Source organism: Myodes glareolus, chromosome 25, assembly GCF_982192425.1.
Source record: "Myodes glareolus chromosome 25, mMyoGla1.1, whole genome shotgun sequence".
Lineage (NCBI taxonomy): Eukaryota > Metazoa > Chordata > Mammalia > Rodentia > Cricetidae > Myodes > Myodes glareolus.
In genome coordinates, this window is record NC_142050.1 from 33,360,927 (window position 1) to 33,380,157 (window position 19,231).

At 48.1% G+C, this 19,231-nt stretch overlaps 1 protein-coding gene across 2 annotated transcripts; it reads right to left on the reverse strand.

Moving 5' to 3' along the window:
• Nucleotides 1–5,663: 5,663 nt before the first annotated feature.
• Fam180a (family with sequence similarity 180 member A) lies at nucleotides 5,664–18,012 on the reverse strand. 2 transcript variants are annotated; one of them, XM_085683620.2, is made up of 3 exons: nucleotides 17,662–18,012; nucleotides 7,484–7,584; nucleotides 5,664–6,156 (listed from the first exon to the last, which is right to left on the reverse strand). In XM_085683620.2, exons 1-3 carry the CDS (start codon nucleotides 17,735–17,737, stop codon nucleotides 5,812–5,814), a joined length of 522 nt encoding a protein of 173 aa, XP_085539746.2. In that variant the 5' UTR covers nucleotides 17,738–18,012; the 3' UTR covers nucleotides 5,664–5,811. The 2 variants fall into 2 exon arrangements, with proteins under 2 accessions (XP_085539746.2, XP_085539747.2); XM_085683621.2 differs by lacking the exon at nucleotides 17,662–18,012 and adding an exon at nucleotides 17,177–17,292.
• Nucleotides 18,013–19,231: the final 1,219 nt, after the last annotated feature.

Sequence of the window (19,231 nt, forward strand, 5' to 3'; positions counted from 1 at the left end):
GGGAGTGGCTCCCCTCTGCTCTGGAAAAGTCTAGATGACAGTTGGAGTGGGTATTCATGAAACTCATCGAGGCTCTTTACCAAGGAAAGGAAGCAGGCAATCTTCCTTGAAGGGAACACAGGGCAGAGACAGAACGCAGACCCATGCTGGCGATGGGGACCAGCCTCATCAATAGTTAGATCCGGAATTTCTCCTGCTTACAGATCTGGAGAAATGGTCAGCCTCTTTTCCTTTCCTTTTCAGAAAGGACATGTAGATTTGAAATAAGATGAGAAAGAGAAAGGGAAGACCCTGACATCTCCTACAAGATGTTTTTGGTCAGATCACCTTGACCTGGGCTGCAGAGCCGTGGCTTGCGAGCATTCACCTCTGAACTCTGCAGCCAGAGCTCTTGAAGTGATCCCTGGGCTAAGAGTAGAGCGCCCAAAGAAGAGGTCCAACCAAACCTGCTCTCCTTGATTTTCAGGGTCAGAGAAACTACTGACAGATCTTTGAACTCATCCAGCTGTTGTGTTGCGGGTTATGATGAGTCATCTCTACCTGCATGTCCAAGATGGACTACATCATCTTCTGTATCCTTGCCTCATATTTGGGACAGTTTGGGAATGCAGAATAAACAAGGCCACATGCTTGTGATGTTTTGGTTACAGAGATGAGAGGGACTGGATAATAATAAACAGCTGTAGAAGTCAGCATCTGTCAAACCCAGGAGCCGTTTCAAATTCCTCCATGACATAGTCTGAGGTGACAAAGATTCCAGAGAGTTTAGTAATGCCATTGGGCCAACTGTAATACACCATACGTGAAATCTGTTGACTAAAGTGAAGCAAGGCAAGTTGCACGTTAGGGCCAGGAGTTCCCCTGGCCTATCAGTTGCCCATTTGAAGACAGTGCTTTCCAACACAGTGTTAAGGAGTACCGGATAGATTCCATGTGAAGAAGGTACCTAAAGTAGTCAAACTCTCAAACTATGTATTTTGCCTTTTGGAGACAGAGTCTCACTCTCTAGGCCAGGGTAGCTTGGAACCATACTATGTGGCCCAGGCTGACCTCCAACTCATGGGGATCCTCCTGCAGCAGCCTCCCGAGTGTTGAGAATACAGGTGTGAGCCAACACCCCCCCCCCCCCCCCGCTAAAGTAGTCAAACTCTTATGGAAAGTGGAGCAGTGGCCAAGGTGTGGGGAGAAATGGAAAGAGTTGTTCAAAGGTCATCGAGTCCCAGTCCATCAAGATGGAAACCGTTCACATCAGTGTGAGGGCTGCTGACATGGCTCGGTAGCAGAGCACTTGCCCAGGGGGCAGGAGGTCCTGGTTCTGAGCCTTACACATTACCCCCCCCCCCCCCCAATAATAAGAAAGCACCATGCAGATAAATGGATGTTTGGAAACGTCAACACGGCTGCGGTGGCAGGTTTCAGGTTGTGTTGGCTAACCCCAAAGAAAGGAGGATATGTAATCTATTAAGACAAGCTGGGAGAACAGGGGACATTACCAAGTCATTTAGCTGGGATTTCGATTCATGCTAGTCCACCTGATGACATGCCTTCGACAGAGTGATCCCAGATGTGACACCTTCATTAGATTCAGGTGAGGTGTGAGAGCAACACAGCATCAGCTGTGACAGGTTTGTCCTTGTGACCCCAGAGATGCAGATGGCTGTGTGCATCTCAGCTGCACAGGCAGCTTCTAGACAGTGTGGCCATGTCAGACTCGTCTCCTCAGCAAGTGCTCTGTAAGCAAATCTGATTGTCGTGTGCGTGTGGGATGGGCACGAAGGAGGCAAAGCAGGCGGTTTTGTTTCTACCCCCGTTGCCTCTGTTCTTCACTGAGCCAAGTGTGGGGTTATTATTTGGGGGGAGGGTTTATTTTGTTGGACTGTAACATACTATTTGATTTTATGTATCAGTGAAGTCAATGTTATAAAACTTTTTGCATGTAAAATTAGTCTGTCTTCATTCAGAATAGAGTGATGCTTAAGAGTCTAGTTACTTCCTAGACAACAAACAGAACCCCAAGAGAGGCATACATGGATTGAATGTACATGGGAAGAAGAAAAAGACAAGATCTCCTGAGTAAATTGGGAGCATGGGGACCATGGGAGAGGGCGGAGGGGAGGAGAGAGGAGAAAAATATATACCTCAATCATCATCATCATCATCATCATCATCATCATCATCATCATCATCATCTAGCTACTCCAGGAAAGACTTCCACTGGAAGGATTGGGACCCCAACCCAGCCATGTAACTACTGACCTTCAGTTTGTCCTGCCTACAAGATGTACTAGGGTAAAGGTGGTGCAGAATTATGGGAGTGATCAACCAATGATTGGTTCAGCTTGAGACCCATGCTATGAGAGGTTACCCACCCCAGGCACTGCCTGGAGGGTCAGGACCCAGAGACTTAGGATAGAACTAAAAATGACTGGAAAAAAAGTCAATAAAATGATTCCAGATGATTCTGCTATACTCATAGAATGGTGCCTAAGCCAATTTTCCGAGAGGCTTCTAGCAACGGATGGAAACAGATGCAGAGCTCCACATCCAAACAGGTGAACCTTGGGGAGTCCTGTGGAAGAGGGGGAGGAAGAATTATGGGAGCCAGAGGGGTCCCACAAGAAAACCTGCAGAATCAGCTAAACAGGGCTCACAGGTGCCCCCAGAGACTGAACTGTCAACCAGAGAGCTTCCGTGGGATTGACCTAGGCATTCTTCAAATGTTCCAGCTGTATGGCTTGGTCCTCTTGGGGGACAGGAGTTAGGAAATGGTGGGAGCTGGGGCTGTCTCTGACTCCGCAACCTGCTTTTAGAACCCCTTCCTCTTACCAGGTTTCCTAGCTCAGCCTTTATAGGAGAGGCGGTTTCTAAGCTTACTGTAACTTGCTATGCCATGGCTCGCAGATTTACAGGGGAAGCCTGTTCTTTTCTGAAGAGAAAGAAGGCAGAGTGGGGGAGGATAGTGGGGGTTAGGGGGAGGGACAGGGAGGAGAGGAGGGAGGGAGAAACTATGATTGGGCTGAAAAAATAAATTAATTTAATAAAAATTATTTTAAAAATCTAGTTAATTTGAAAATGAAGTTTTCGTTTATCTTGAAAAGGTCATGTCCTTTTCACATTTTTTTCAGCCGTTGATTGTCACGTAAATTTAGGCTCCAATTTATGAATATAAAATGCTTTTAATTTGTGTGTGTGTGTGTGTGCACGTGCATGTGTTGGGTGAATGAATTACTATTGATCCCAGCGTTTCTTGAAATAATTTCCCTCCTCACCTGTCTCCAGTTCTCCTCCCCACAAGTTGCTGCTCTTACAATATGGTAGGCAGCCAACCCAGTCTTCCGCTAGCACCTGAGTATGAATCTGGTGTAGTCTCCGGCCGGGAGCAAAGCTACTCTGAGGGTTTTGCACAGTATCTAGGAACTGAGATATTGCTGGCCCGCTGCTCACTTCACATCCAGGAAACTACACAGAGTGAAGGTCGGTCACGGATTATGGGTTCACCTCTGCAAAATCCAAGCATGTCTGCATGCTGTCCTTTGTTATAGCTGAATGAAACAAAGGAAGCAGTATGGGTGGGGTGAGGTGTTGAGAGGGGAGGAGAGGGGGGCCTCTAGAAGAGGCTGGAGACATTACCCCCCTCCAAATATTCATAGCGGGACCCCACTGTTGAAACATCAGAGACGCCAACTATATTAGAGAAAGAGGCAAGCAGAACGTCAAAGACCGTGTAATGCGCATGAACAAAAACAGTATGAGGGCTGGGGATGGCTCCATGGGTAAGACTATTTGCTGGGCGAGATGAAGACTTGAGTTCAAATCTCCAACACCCCATGTAAAAATCCAGATGTGACCATGAACCCCAGTAACCCCAGCACTGAAGGTTGTAGAGATAGGACAATTACTGGGGCTTCTGGTAGCCAACCTAGCCCAAGTGCAGTAAGAGACCCTGTCTCAGGGGAATAAAGCAGAGACTGCTAGAGTGGGACACCTGACGTTCTCCTCTAACCTCTATGTAACCTCCCCACATGCACATCCATGCACTGCATGCATGCACATGCGCACACACATATGCACACACAGGGAGGGAAAAGGCAAGAAGAAGGAGGGAGAGGGAGAGAGAGAGTCACTGTTAGAAATGGTTTGGGAGTTAGGAAGAGAATACTCAGGTGAGAAAGAGCAGGACCAAGGGTGACTGCCTGAGCAGGTGAATTTGAAGATGAAACGCCATGCCTGTTCTGGTGCGGTACCTTCTTCCTGCACCCTAGCTGAGGATGAAACACCATGCTTGTTCTAGTGAGCCATCTTCTTCTGGCTCCTTAGGCCTTCTACAGAGAGATCATGCAGCTGGAACATGCAGGCAAAGCTCACCTAGAAGATTTGGGACGTCCAAACTCATTGTGCTTAAGTGGCAATTATAAAATACCTTTTCCAGAATGTCACCCAACAGATACCCGCACTCAAATATCAGACTTTCTGCAATATAGACCCCAGAATCCAGCTGGAGCCCAGAAGGAGAAAGAAGCTAGATCTCTGTGCTGGGGTAAAGCCTTCCAGAACGCGGGTGCTTCACTCCCTGACACAGGTCATGGCCTATGACCTCAGCCCAGAATGTTAAGAAGTCTACCTTGTTTAGAACCAGGCCATTCAAGAAGGATAGCTGAAGGGGCAAGTGTATGGGTAACAGTGAAAAGTGAACTTTAATGACCTGGATGTGAGGGGACAGTGGAGAACCCAGGATCCCACACAGGATGGATAGCACTTCCCTGGATCTTGTGTGTGAGCCGGGGCGAGGACTCCACAGACACAGGAAGCTCCCTGTAGAACCTCACAATTGTTAGCTGATTACAGTCATTTCATGAATAGAAGGGACCTGAGAGTTCTCTGCCTCCTTTGTTAGAATGTCCTAAATAATTTAAATATCAAACAAGGGCCAAAGACATTGCATATGTATAGTTTAAATATCAACCAGTAATTATTTAATATAAATAATAGATATTGACCCAACATTTTGAAATTTAAAAGTGCAGCAGTTGAAAGTAAACAATCTGTTGTCTGAAAGTGATTTTTATCTGAACACCAAAATCTCTGACAATACTATAGTATTTTAGGACAGACAAGGACAGAGGTGCCACCTCTTTCATTAGGAGGGCATTATGTGCTTTAGCTTGGCTTCCATTTTCAAATGACGGGGCATGAATGGACTATTAGCACTTCCATGGCCTTCCTATTTCTCCTGTCTCAGAATAACTTCAGAAAAGATTAATCAAGCCATGTAGGTCACCACATTACTGATTTTCTGACTGATTCTTCTCCACGACTTTGAGAAAAACCAAGTATATCCTTCTTAAACAACAGTGTGTTTATTTGAATGTATCTCTACTTTTTAAATATTTACCATAGAATCTGCCAGAAATGTTCATTAAGCACAGGTCCCTTAGAACCAACAAATTCTGTCCACCATCTTCCTGTCATGTCCAGATCCCATCCTCAGTTCTTGCTCTGTGTGTGTGGGTAAGTATATCTTAGATTTCTGCTTATTACCAGGTAGACCAGTTGGCCTCTGGAGGTATCTTGAAATCTCAATATAGTTCTTTCTTTTAGCTCAGATAACATTATATTATAGGTCAGAAATAATATATGTCAGAAAGCAACAAGAAACGAAAGAGTAATGGGATGATTCATTTATCTTTGCTATTCTGTGTGGGCAGTACAAATTTTCTTCATGGACTCCGTGAGTAGAGTAAAGGATGAATAACCTGGAAGACAGTGTGTGCCTGTCCATGTTTCAGGGTCCTGGTATGGGCCACCAGGCTCTCAGGGAGACACTCCAGCACCCAAGGACCGCATCAAGTCATGCCTCAAGGCCCGGAAAAGGCTAATGAGGGCCTGAGCCCAGACGTCCTTCTGATGCCCTTCAGACAAAGCTGTTCTGTAGGCTGTGTAAGCCAGGGTCAGTGCTGTCCTTTCAAAATCTTCTTTCTTGAGGATTCCAGGGTGGTTGGCCAGGCTGGCACTCAGCCTGCGGATATCTGGGATGTGCTTGGGGATTATGTTATTGCAGATCGCGTGGAAGTTCAAGGCCTTCCTCAGGGAGGCTAGTTCCTCATCCTTGATGGAGATCTTCAGGTCTGGGCTGATCTCCATTTCAGCCAGCAAGAGCTGTGGAGAAAGATGGGATAAGGAAAACCATGAAGCCAGGTATTGTTAAGGACAGAGTGAGGATCACTAGTCACATGGAGAGAGGCAGCCATAAGAGGAGCTTAGAATCCAAGGGACCTGGGCCCAGCTCTGAGCTTCCTTCTTAACTCCTCTGAGCCTCACCTTTCTTTTCTGTAAAATGACCAGTTACAGTGTCTGCTCCATTGGGACAGCATGAGAAATATGCAGGACAGATTTGGGCAAATGTGAACGACAATGCCGTCATCTAGTTGGCTGATCCCATCTTCTCTTACCTGGGTCTTCTGACCACCACAGATAAATTGTAACCAGAAGTTGGGAATTTCAAGGATGCAGAGGGTTGTGCTGGGGGTACTGGGATACAGAGATGTCCTATCTCACCGACTTGCGAGAATAGGGGCTGTATCTATCACCTTCATCCCTGCCCTGTTTCACAAGGAACCTAGTAAATACTCCAGGAATGGAAAGCCTCCAAATTCTAAATGTCCTTCTTTTCCTCCACCCTCCTCTGCTGCCCGTGACACTCCCTGTTGTCCCTCTGCCCTCCATGACACTATTGTCCCCTGAACCATTGATTTGTGAATCCCATTTTTAAGGCTTAGTAGAGGCCAGGCATGGCAGTTTGCTGCCCGGGACAGTGTTTGAAATCTCCTCCCTGACTTCACCGTGTCAGAAGCATCAAAGCTGGAAGGGAATTTGGGGTCACACACTAAAACTTCTTGTAATAGTTGAGAGTCAGGGTCCGAGACTCTTGGCCAATGGACTCAAGTTCAGACTTTGAAGTTAAAGCTCCTAGCACTAATCAAGAAATGCGCCCGGTGGTTTTGAGGAGTGGGCTCTCAGGGAAGCAGGTGTAAATGGAAGAAGGAAGCCTGTCCGGTAGTACAGGCTTCCAGAAACTTAGGTGAGTTTCTGGAGCAGCCAGCCAGCATCTCTGTACAGCGGGCAAAGCCTCAGAGATGTGACAGAGCCTGGGTTCTGGTGTGGCTTTGCCAGGACACTCCTGATGTGTGATGCCTAAAGTTTTTGCTTAGGACCTTCCAGTCAGTGCCTGGGTGTGACTGTGGTACCTATGGGTATGGGACAAACCCCACCTTTCCTTATGCCTGAACTGAACACTGAACACTGGCATTTCTGTCAGGACACATGGAAAAGATAAAGTGGTTCAAGAAGTCCCTTACTTGTCCCCTCCAGGAACTAGTTTAGGCCATTCCCTGCCTAAACCCCACAGGCCCAGGCAGACCGCTTCTCAGAGAAAGAACATGCATGTCTTTGGGTGACTTGGGTGGATGGCCTTCCCTCTGCTTACCTCATACAGGAGTTCCACATCCTCCAGGGAGGTCTGCAGGATCGGATTCAATGGCAATGACAAGGACCTCTTTGGCCGGTGAGCAGCAGGGAAGAGCGCAGCTAGAAGGGACAAGAGACTGACTTGTGGGACTGGCAGGCACAGGGCCACCTCTACTCCAGCTTGAGGGAAGCCCTCAAGTATATTTTGAAAGTGGGTGGACATAGGTGCGGGGAGGTGACAGGTCTCTGTGTCTCAGAGAGCTCCCAGATACGCCAGACTAGCAGCTCGTCAGAAGCAGCCAAGGAACTGGAAAACATTTATCTGCTCGGGCTGTGTTTGTACTAGGAAATTAGGTTAAAACCAAACAGATGAGGCAAAATAGGAGAACGCGAGAAAATGAGAGTTCCCTAATCCCACAAGGGAGACCCCAAAACTATTGCCTAACACACTGCATACCTGAGTGCTTAAAACAGTCAGTCCGTAAGTGCTGGCCTGCAACCTTATCATCAGAGACTCAGGTTAACCCAGGCATCTGAAGGAGAAGTGCCACGGGTCCTTACACAGATGACAAAGGAAAGGAAGCAGGCTGCTGCAAGACCTTAACGCTGGGCTCGATGGGACCATGTGGCGAGTGCAGAGCTTCCCACAAGGGCTAGCTAATTTAATGGGGCAATTACTGCATAGTCAAGGCAGGGACACATTTGGAAGCTGGAGGAAGCTGGGTGGGTTCCTGATGGGCTGCAGGATTGGAAGCACTAGGAACGTGCTAGGATTTCTCCTTCACTAGGAGGCGTGAAGGAAAAAGCAGAAAATTGTTAAACAAGATGATAATGGAGACCCCAGATCTTCAGGACTGGATCAGACAGCCCCTGCCACCTGCTCAGCCCCTTGATGCAGCAGACACAGGTCACGCATGACCGCCATGCCTGTGGGTAGACAACGATTGTGACCTTTAGAAAACCAGAGAGAGGAATCTAGAAACCAGAGGGCTGTGAGGGTGGCCCCCTGAAGCTGTGTAACTATACTCGTCACAGCCCTTGGTGGCTGCCCTGCTACATGCCGTGTCCCCGAGCCACCAGTAAAATGTCTCATTGTGTTCAGGGCGCTAAGTTATGTTAAATGTGCTAAAGAAGGCAGAGCAGTGTAAGGCATTCCAGAATGATTTCCAGCAGACATGATAAACGAAGATCTCGGCTAAAAAGGCCCTTCCTGAAAAGTCTATTGTTGAAATCTGCTTCCCATCCAAAGTGGCTGCGGACAGCTTTGCTGAAGTGGCCTTCGTAGTAGCTCATTCGTGACCATTGTCCCAAGTTCCTCTGGACTGGGGTGAATGTGATTTGTGCTTCTATGTGCCTATTTGAGCCTGGAAGTCACAAGTAAGGGTCCCAGCAGGGTGTGGGCTTGGTTTCTGTCTTCTTCATAGGGAAGGAAACATGGGTACTTGGCATAGATCAAGGAGCGAGACATTTCTGTGTGTTTGTGTGTATGCATGTGTGTACACATGTGCGATGGTGCACTTGTTTGTAGAGGCTTGGGGTTGGCATTTGGATATCTTCTTTAGTCATGTCTTGACCTTTGTATTTTGAGACAGGGTCTCTCACGGAATCTGGGGCTTCTGTTTTAGTTTGATTGGCTGGTCAGGGAGCCCCAGGGATCCTGCTGTCCCCATCCCACAGTTCTGGGGTTACACGGTCCTGCCGCCATGCCTGGCCTTTACATGGGTGCTAAGAATTCGAACTTGAGTCCCCACGCTTACACAGCAAGCACCTCACCGTCTGACCATCTCCCACTGCCCCTTTATGAACTTCTCTTTTATACCCGTGTGAAAAGACGGAGGAGACGGACTCACGCTAGGACCACGGGGAAACTTCACTCCCCAATTCTCCCAGAGCATCTTTATTTTTTTCATTTAGTTTTTGAGAATTTTATATGAGCACTGTATTTACATCAACACCTCTTCTTCTCTCCCTCCAACTCCTCCCATGTTCCTTCCAACTTCTTCTCAAATTCATGGTCTTTAATCTTTAATTATAAGTGATATATATATATATATATGTGTGTGTGTATGTATGTATATATACATGTATATATATATATATGTATATATAAATTTATAAGCACAACTTGGTGATTTCATTTAGTGTTGTTCATAAGTATTTAGGGTTTATCTCCTGAGATTTACTAACCTCCCAGAGTTACAGACCGAAGCTTCTTTATGTGGGCCGAGAGCTACACTTATCAGTGGGGGTAAGGGTAAGTATTTAGAGTACAGTTAGAAACTCTACTGGTTTAGTGTGGTGTCAGTAGTAGGGTTTCTTCTAGGGTGCATGGCCTCAGCAGTCACAAGCAGCAGGCGTGGATTCCTCCCTCTGAGCAGAATGTAAGTCAAATTAGAGGGCCGTTGGTTACAACCAAGACAGAAGTACCGCTGTTTCATCTCTAGGGAAAACTTGCTATTCTAGCCCTCGCTATTATCCACAGTTGGGTACAACTGCTGATTGGTTTTCTCCTTTGGCAGCTTGCTTGGTTCCTCTGCTACAATGAGAGCTTGTCCTCATGAAGGAGGTGTCCTTGTCAGCTCTTGCGAATTCTTCCATGTCGTCTGCCATATCTTTCTTTTTTTAAAAGTATTTATGTATTTTATTGAGAGTATGTGTGTGCCTGCTTGTTTTTGTGTATACCACATGCATTCAGCATCCAAGGAAGCAAGCGTAGGGCGTTGGATTTCCTGGAGCTGGAATTATAGGCAGATGGGGGAGGCACAGTGTGAGTGCTGGAGATCAAACCCAGGTTTTAGGATAGAATAATCAACGTTCTTCATTACTGAACCATTTTTTTTCCTAGCTCCAGAACCTCTTTCTTACCGAAAAATTTAAAATATCTACCTTTAAATGCCTTGTGAGTTCTGTAGGCAGTGTGTCAGTCTCATAAAAATATCCACCCTCCTGCAGATGGAAGGGGAGGACAGCAATGTCATAGGCTGAGGCTCTCTCTTCCCTGTCATCATGGGCTCTCCAAGGGCTCCCCAGGGAAGTTACTGTAGTTTTAGGCCTGGGCATTCTTCACTTAGTCCCTTTCCTGAGGACACATCTTTTATCGTGCTTGCTCTATTTAGGGAGCCCCTCACTCTCAGAGTCAAGGAGAACACACTTTCCCATTCAAAACTGAGCTTGCCAATGGCCACTGTCATTCCTCACAGCTGCTGCTCTCATATCCAACAATGATACTGGTGGGTGACAAGCATCAGAAGTAGCCACAGCCCTCCAGACGCGGATGGCAGTTGTGCGGGGTGCACAAATATCTTGCTTTTCCTTTTCACGTGTGTGGTGTTTGCGTGCGCGCGTGCACTTGTATATGTGTCTATGCATGTGGAGTTCAGGAATCTTCCCCTATTGCTCCTCCACCTTCTTCTTTGAGGCAGGGTCTCGCAGTCAAACCCAGCGCTCACTAATACAACTCTTCAGCAGGAGCACAGGTATTTTAAAGCTAGGTCTCTCCTTCCTTTCCTTCTCCCATTTCCCACACTGGAAATTTCACAAGTGCCTGCCCCCAGCTGCTGTTGTCCATAATGGTGAAGACTGAATCCTGCCAAAAATACCCATGGCCAAAACAAGTGCCGGTTGGGGTTGAGAGAAACGTATACAAAGCTTGAAATGAGTCTTGTTCTCATATCGCTGGGTGACAGCCCTGTTTCCCCAGGAACCCTCTCCCATGCACCCCATGGCATGCATCTACCTCTGAGGCTTTCTTGTCCATTCTGCCCACTTAGTGCCTTGCTGTCTCCCCACTTGGAAAGTACTCTCTGGATTACCGGTTCCTGGGATAGGGAGCGAGTTTTCTGCTCCCTCTGCTCCACATACTGTGTAAGGCTCAGAAGGGAAGCTCAATAGGACTGACTTAAAAGAACAACCAGATGCTAAATAAAGCAGCAGCCCCGACTTACGGATGCTACTGTACCATTAGCCCTTTGTTCACTGTGAACCATCCCTGAACTGTGTGGCAGAGTAAACTTGGCAAGAAGGTAGTCCTGGACCACTATCAGGCTTGGCTCCTCCCGCCAGAGGGAAGGGAGAAGAGGAAATGGAGACAGCAGAAAGTGATAGAGAGAGTGCCCCGCATTCCCTGGACCACTGGGTCTCAGACACGAAGGTTGCTGGAAGCTTTGCTCAGACTCACAGGCCTTGTGCACATTTTGTGGGGTGTAAACCTGGCCTACTTGCTTGCTTACTTTTCTCCCTAGCGTTGCACACCCAACCCAATCACTAAGCATCTCTCTGGAGTGTGAATATCCTCACGAGGGTCTCTCCCTGTGCCCGTCTCCCTGGGACTCACTGGTCTGCTTGCTTAAAAGGCTGCAGTACAGGCTGGCCTTGGGGTTGAGAACAGAGATGACCCCCTTTACAGGCAAATGAGTGTCTATGGCATATTGGACCTACCAGCGCAGAACAAAGGATTCACCTGTTCTGATCGTGCCCGGTGGATCAAGCTACTTTAGAAACAGGATCCATCTGTTGCAGCAAGTCCCATCCTTGCCTTCTGTTGAGAGACATGGTTGCAACTCAAACAGAAGCTACTAAATCAAGACACTTGTGTATTAGCAAGAACTCTAGAGCATCCACTGTGTGCCCGACAGCAGGCTGTGTCTTTCCTGCGTCTACAGAGAAGTAAGTCTCATTTTAGAGATGGCGATGCTCAGAAGTCAGGGACCACCCAATTTGCTTGAGATAGCCCCGAGAGTATGCTAACTATCCTGCAGGCTGAGATAGACCCGAGAGAGTATAATAATTATCCTACAGGCTCTACAGCCCAACCTCACAGACCCAGGTAGACAATGTTCATTTGCCCCAAGCCCCGTTGGTCTTCAGTTCTCAATAATCATAGGAGAGATGTGTTTGGCATAAAACGTGTCCCTAAATGAATCACACACATGTGGAGGTCAGAAGACAATTTATGGGAGTGAATTTTCTCCTTCCATCATGCGAGGTCCAGGGATTGAACTCAGGTCATGAGTCTTGGTGGCAAGCACCTTCACCTGCGAAGCCATGGCTCAACCCGCGCCCCCTGTCCAGGCTGCACATCTGCCTGTTTTGGGGGGGACATTACTCCTTTAAGTATCTGTATTTTAAAATCTCAGTCACCCCCTCTCTTAGACCCTGATGCTGTCCAGCAGTCCCTGGGTTTCCTGTCTCCTCCCACCCTCACACTTTCTCAGACAACCTCTTCCCACCTTTAGCTCCTCCCGCATGCTAGTCACCCGATTCTTGTACACACACACACACACACACACACACACACACACACACACAGACACACACACACACACACACACACACACACGCAGGCACACACACCACCTTCTACAGTCTAGTGAGCCACATTCTTCCTGTGTGCACGCAGCCTCTCTGAAGAGAGATCCAGCGATTCAGTTTCTCCTCTCTGCTGGGTCTCATAAGGCTCCATAAACACATGGCTGCGTTTTCCATGTGTTTCTCCCTCCCCCTGGCCCCAGGTGCCTATTCTTCTCCCCGGCCTACTAGCAAAACAGAATGCTGGTCTCAGTCTTGTGTTTTCACCCATCTCCTGGCCACACTGACTGCTGGACTGATGTTCAGTTTTTAGGTTTCTAGGCAGACCCTCCTTCCTCTTGGAACTTCCTTTGGGGATTTAAGCGCTCTTTTTGCTTACCTGCAGCTTGGGGCTAATATCTCTCAGTTACCCGCCCCCTCCCCGGCAACGTGGCTCTGGCCACAAACAACCTCACTGTTTCTAAGCACTTCTGCCAAACTTCTGTCCCAAGGCTTTTGTATATCTGTTTCTTCTGCCTGCCCCCAAGCTCCACTGAGGTTGCAAGACTCCCACTTTTCCCCCTTAGGCTGTTTGTGGTTTTCCTTTCAAAGGGGCCTTCTGTGACTCTCACCTTTAGGACGAGAAGCCTTTGTACACACTCTAACCTCTGTCCTAACTTTATCGCCATCCATCAAATCACAGGTTTTTGGTTTTTTTTTTTTAATTCACATGCTTGTGTTTTGCCCCCCCCCCCTCCACTAGAATGTCAGCTCCATGACGGAATGGAACCTGTCTGTTCTGTGTTGCTCATTATTGTATTCCTAGTACCTAGCCTTGGCCCATCACTGTTTGTTGAGTGGATAAATGATACCATATAGAGACACATTGCCCACTCTCCCACCGAGCTTGGCTCTTCTCAGAGTGCTCTACAAAACCTTTCTCTCTGCAAGAGAGTGATTCTCTCATCGTTTAGAGTTTTGGGTCTGGTCTTAGCTAAGAAGAAGTATTGACTTTGGTCTGCACACTCCTTGCCCTTATCTCTCCCGAGTCCCTGCTGTAGCTCAGAAGGATCCGATCTGCATTTATCTCTGTTAATGCAGTTGCTATCTCCCCATGCTTTGTCCTGCGCAGACTTTGGGGCATAGAGTGCAGCCAAAAGGCGCCTGAGGAGGAAGCTGGCTCATGGTGGGATCTGACCTCTGACTTGTCATAATCCTGGTTCAAAAGTCTTCTGCCTTCCTGCTCTCATTCCTGTGTGTGCAGTGCTCCCTTGGAGTCCACTCAGTTATATATTTGCACCAAAGAACTTGCTGGAAAGGCTGCAGGCTGCAATTCACACTGAACCAAAGCACAGTTCCACTGTGAATGAATCCTTGAAGCGACTCTGGGTGTGGAAGGGAAATGTTCTTGCTTACGAAAGATCTTCTGCCAGATTCTGATGTCGTTCGCTTTTTGACTCCTGGACCAGCCTTTTGGAAAATTGGTGCTGTTCAGAGAAAGCCACAGTCATAGCCTCTGTGCCAGGTTCCTGTGGGACAGCGTTGGAGGGGAGCTGTCTTGACTAGAAAGCTCCGCAACTGGGGGATGGAATGATGGCAAGTGAACAAGGTCGTGGGACTGATCTCAGATAGTCACGAAGTCACATCCACTCAGTCTCTAGCAGCGTGATTCGGGCCTTGTCCCCCCAAGCCCAGACCTTCTGCTTTCCTCCCCTGCAAACATTTACCTGCAGGGAGTGGTAGGTGACCGGTGCTGCAGTGATCAGCATCAACTCCTGCCACTCATTGCCCTTACCTAGCAGGGCATCCAAGAGCAAAGACACACCCACCTGAAAGTGAGATCCCACTAACCCTGGGGGCTGCCTTCCTTACCAAACTGCTTCATAAATAAATACTTTAGGAGGTAGGGTGGTGGCTCAGCAGGTAAAGTGCTGACATCAAGCGTGAAAACCTGAGTCCAGTCCCTAGGACACACAAGGTGGAAGGAGAGAATTGATTCCTACAGGTTGTCCTCTGACCTCCACAAGTACACAGTGGTACACATGTACATGGATGGATCTATCTATCTGTCTGTCTATCTATCTATCTATCTATTTATACACACACACAATATATATATATACAAATACACGTAAGAAAATATAAATAACTTATATGTACTTTAAAATAACATAGCAATGGTATTTGGTTATTATGTATTGATTTTACAGTTTTTTAAAGACAGGGAAGTCCTCTCCCTTCAAGTATTGCTCTGACAAGATGTTGGGACGTGGAGTGTGTGTGTGTAGGTCAATGTCCTCAAGTTGGCCCTGCTAACCACAGTAACCATAGGTGAGTCACTGCTTCATCATGTTGGGAGGGAGGGAATGGCCCGTCCTGGATCTTGCTGTGGAATCTCCGAAGCTGAGGGAATCCTAGAGAACAGTTCTTGTGGAGAGGGTAGGAGAAGGGGGAGAAGGCACCCTGGTAGTGGGCACACTCCTTGTGGGATTCTTTGCATAGAGAGAGTGGGGGTGTGGTGGGGGTGTGGGGACAAGGGTAGAGGTAGACAGTCTAATAAGAAGGGCTTCCCTCAAACTCTTTTTAAGGAATTCACTGACAGCCGGGTGGCAGTTCTCAGCTGGAGTAAGAAGACGTAAAAGGGACTGTGTCTGTGGAGACCATGATTTGTTTTAGTGTGTGTGTGTGTGTGTGTGTGTGTGTGTGTGTGTGTGTGTGAGAGAGAGAGAGAGAGAGAGAGAGAGAGAGAGAGAGAGAGAGGACAGCATTGAGAATGCCATCCCCAGGAACACTTCTTTGAGTCAGTGTGTCTCATTGGCCTGGAACTCACCAGTTGGGCTGGTGGATGGTGAACCCTGGGTTCCTTCTGCCTCGGTCTCTGCAGTACCAGGATTGCAAGCACAGGTGGCCACACCCATCTTTTCTACATGGAGTCTGGGGTAACCCAGGTTCTCATGCTTGCATGGAAAGCGCTCTTCTTAGCTGAGCTCACTTAAAAGTGACAAAGACTATGTCCTTTTGTAATTAGAAAAAAGTATTCAAGACAGGAAAAATAAAAGCCAACAACGTGGAAGAGTTTTGATGAAACTTGGAAGGGCTCCGCACCATTTGTTGCTTCTGAACACAGTCTTGAACCATAAATTTAGCCCTCCAAATCATTGTCCCATAATGGCCTTTTGGTCATTTTTGTTGGCCTTGATCCTTTATAGACAGAGCCTGAGGCCCTGCTGGGAAAGCCTTCGCCAAAGAGCCTCAGATATTGCTAGCAAACCTCTGTTAAAAGCCTCAACTTTTTTTTTTTTATTAACGAATAATGTTTTTTACGTGATATAGCCACGGACACTTAGTGTTTCACCATTTTCGAAGCATATCTTTGAATATGTCCCTCAAACCAACGCCGTGAAGGCAAGTTTTGAGGTTTGTTAAGATGCTACCTGCTAACAGCATCCAGGGAAGTTAGGGGCCTGCCAGAGAAATCATGCAGCTGGCTTGTTAGAGGCAGAGCTGAAATCTCCGAGTCCTTGCAGGAGTGCTCCTGAGGTAGCTGGTATGTTTAGGAGCCTTGTCACACGTCCTGGCTTCCGGACAGTCTATGCCTTCAGAAGAGTAGATGTTTTTGTCTCCTTTGAAAAGGCATGTTGACTTGTGCTCCTGGTGTGACAAAAGTGACAGAATCCAATTCTAAGATTTCTTATTCTTTCCATCCCCATGTGATTGCGCACACGATGAGCAGGCAGGTGTGTGTGTGTGTGTGTGTGTGTGTGTGTGTGTGTGTGAGAGAGAGAGAGAGAGAGAGAGAGAGAGAGAGAGAGAGAGAGAGAGAAGTCTGTGTTATTTACATCTCAGCAATACTCACTCCCTGGCTCTATTCAGAGGCCTGGCCAGTCCCTAATAATCAGGGTTAAGCACAAGGAGGATAAAATAAAAGGTAAGTGCCCTGGCTTTCTCCCTACCATTGCAGATGCTGCAGCACAGGCCACTCTTTCTTTCCCCGACATTGTATCGGAGAAGGAGGGGCACACCCCTGTCACATGCCAATCCTCATCCCGCTTGGGGCCTCTATAAAGAGCTTCTGAGGAAATACCGTTCTTCCAGGTCTTCCTGGGTACGTGAACTCAGCTGACTTCAGGCGGCGGAAAGATTTCCCTTCAGACTGACATGGGGTGGGTAGCACTCCCAGCTTGTCATTTCCCGATAGCGATAAACGAGCCGGCTTGATACACTCCCAGTGCCTGCCAAGCACAGCCAGACCCAGGGTGCAGAGTAAAAATGCCATCCGCTTCCGAGAAGTGGCATGCCCCGAGAGAAGATGTCAGCATGAGTAGAAAACTTCTGCACAGGTCCTGTTCTTCCCGTGGTGACGGGATGAAGGTGGCAGGAGCCCAACACCCTGCAAGGGTGCTCACACAGGCTCTTTTGTTCTCACCTGCCACCCAGCAGCTTGAAAAAATGCATCCACGGCAGCCTGGAGACCTCATTCCTGGCCAGCGTGACCGGGAACTCTGCTGTAGTCCCTCAGGTAGCAGCCTCCTTCATCTCGAGGCCACCGTTCCGACACACAGGCAGCTGAACTTGACCAGTCTCTCAGGGGTCCAAGAAGTTCTAGCAGGGATCTGGGGGGGACCTGTCCCCATTCTCTGAAACAATCAAGTGTTCTTTCTGCCTCAGCAGTAAGGGTCAACCTCCACCAGGGTCTCGAATGGGCTGCTTTGATGTTTTTCCTCTGTCTTTTTTCCCATCACCTTTACCACGAAGGAGCAAGCCAGAATGCATAGAGCACTGGCAAAGATAGTTCACAAAGTGGTAACAGGGCTTCTGATTCCTCCCTCCCTCTACCTCCACTCCATAGCCACAATCCTATTCAAGAGAGATGAATGAGCCCCAGAGAAAGCATGAATAAACGCCACTCACCCCTGCTCCACCTGCGGGACTCAGTAGCCTGGGTGCCGGAGAACAGCAGAAACAGCATCAGGGCCTTCCAGGGCATCTTCCAGAAGGCAGAAAAATGGACCCTCTAATCCCGCGGGACCCCGGGAGCTACAGGGGGCCCCTGAGTTCTTCTCTGTGGAATGACAGAGTTCTCACTGGCCTTTCTTGTCTAGAAGGACAGCAAGGGCCTCTCCCTGGCTCCACAGGGTGGAGGCGGATGCTGCCTCCTGGGTGGGACAGAAGTTGGTACCTCTCCTAACCTAAGTCTCCCTGGGATTGGGGACCAGGCTTCCACACAGAGGCTCTGTTTCTCAGCACATCTGGAGTGACTCACAGGGCATGTGATCTCTCTGGCAGTGGGCTGGATAAATATAATTTCTGTACTTGAGTTCCATGTGTTGGATGCGCCCACTGGAATTTTTCTTTAACAAACAGACCCGCGGAACTTGTTAGAGAGCCCGGCAAAAAGTTGGCTGTTCACCCCTCCACCCTGCCCCCTCGCCCCCCCTCCCGCCCCGCCACCCCTGTCCACACATACTACTTCAGAGCCAGGACTGAGGGCTGGAAGGAGAGCTGGGAGATTGCCTGCCAGACAGTAGGGCTGGTGAAGCTCAGAGTTGCCTGCAGGACAGCACAGTCACTGTAGTACTGGGGTGGAGTGTCTCTGCTACCCTTCCCACAGACAGACCTGTGGATCTTGGGGTCCGGCACCTTTCTTAGCTCCTGGGTAGGTGGGGAGTGGGCGGGATGTGAATGAGGGGCACAAATGGACAGGTGGCATGGAAAATAAGCTTTGCCTTGTGAAACTACACAGATGCTAACACGGGAGGCTGAGGGAGAGCTCCCATTCACATCCATGATGCTTGTAGTAGGTGCTTCCCATTGCTATAGCAAAATCCCTAAGGCTAATGATTTATAAAGAAACGAGGTCGATTTAACTTATTCTTCTGGAGAGCCAAGAGCCTGACACCAGCTTCTGCATAGTTCTGGTTAGGATCTGATGGCAGAAGACATCCCAATGGGGAATGTTGGTATGGAAGAGATTTCCTGGAGATCCAGGAATCCAGAGAGTTTCAAAGGTCAGGCTTTCTGTGTATTTGCAGAAACCTTTCAAGGTAACTGATTAGGGTCCCTAGAGAGCTACATTAATCATTTCCAATGATGTAGTTACTTTGTAGCCAGCACCTCCCTTCCCCCACATCTTGAAGGTTCTACTACTTTTTAACACTGGGGACCAAGAGTACAGTATGACCCTGAGGCCACGAACCTCTTTGTGCTGTGCCCAGATCAGGGACAAAGCCATTTGATTATCAAAATGGGAATGTTTTCCCATGATCACTTAAAAAATATCGGGGATTTGACTCAGCAGATAAAGTGCTTGCTGTGTCAGCAAGAGGGCCTGAGTTTGATCCCCTCCGTCCTCATGAAGTAAATAGGCACAGTTGTACATGTCTGCAACCTCAGAGCTGGGGAGACAGAGAGAGGAGATCCCGGGGGCTCACTCACCAGCCAGACTACCCGGATTGGTGAGCTCCAGGTGTGGTGTCTCAGT

Excerpts from the sequence above, each read along its gene's own strand:
- Fam180a (XM_085683620.2), bottom strand. The coding sequence starts at position 17,737 with ATGCCCTGGAAGGCCCTGATGCTGTTTCTGCTGTTCTCCGGCACCCAG. Across the intron at positions 7,585-17,661 it reads GTCCCGCAGGTGGAGCAGGG|CTGCGCTCTTCCCTGCTGCT; the intron begins GTGAGTGGCGTT and ends TGTCCCTTCTAG. Across the intron at positions 6,157-7,483 it reads ATGTGGAACTCCTGTATGAG|CTCTTGCTGGCTGAAATGGA; the intron begins GTAAGCAGAGGG and ends CTTTCTCCACAG.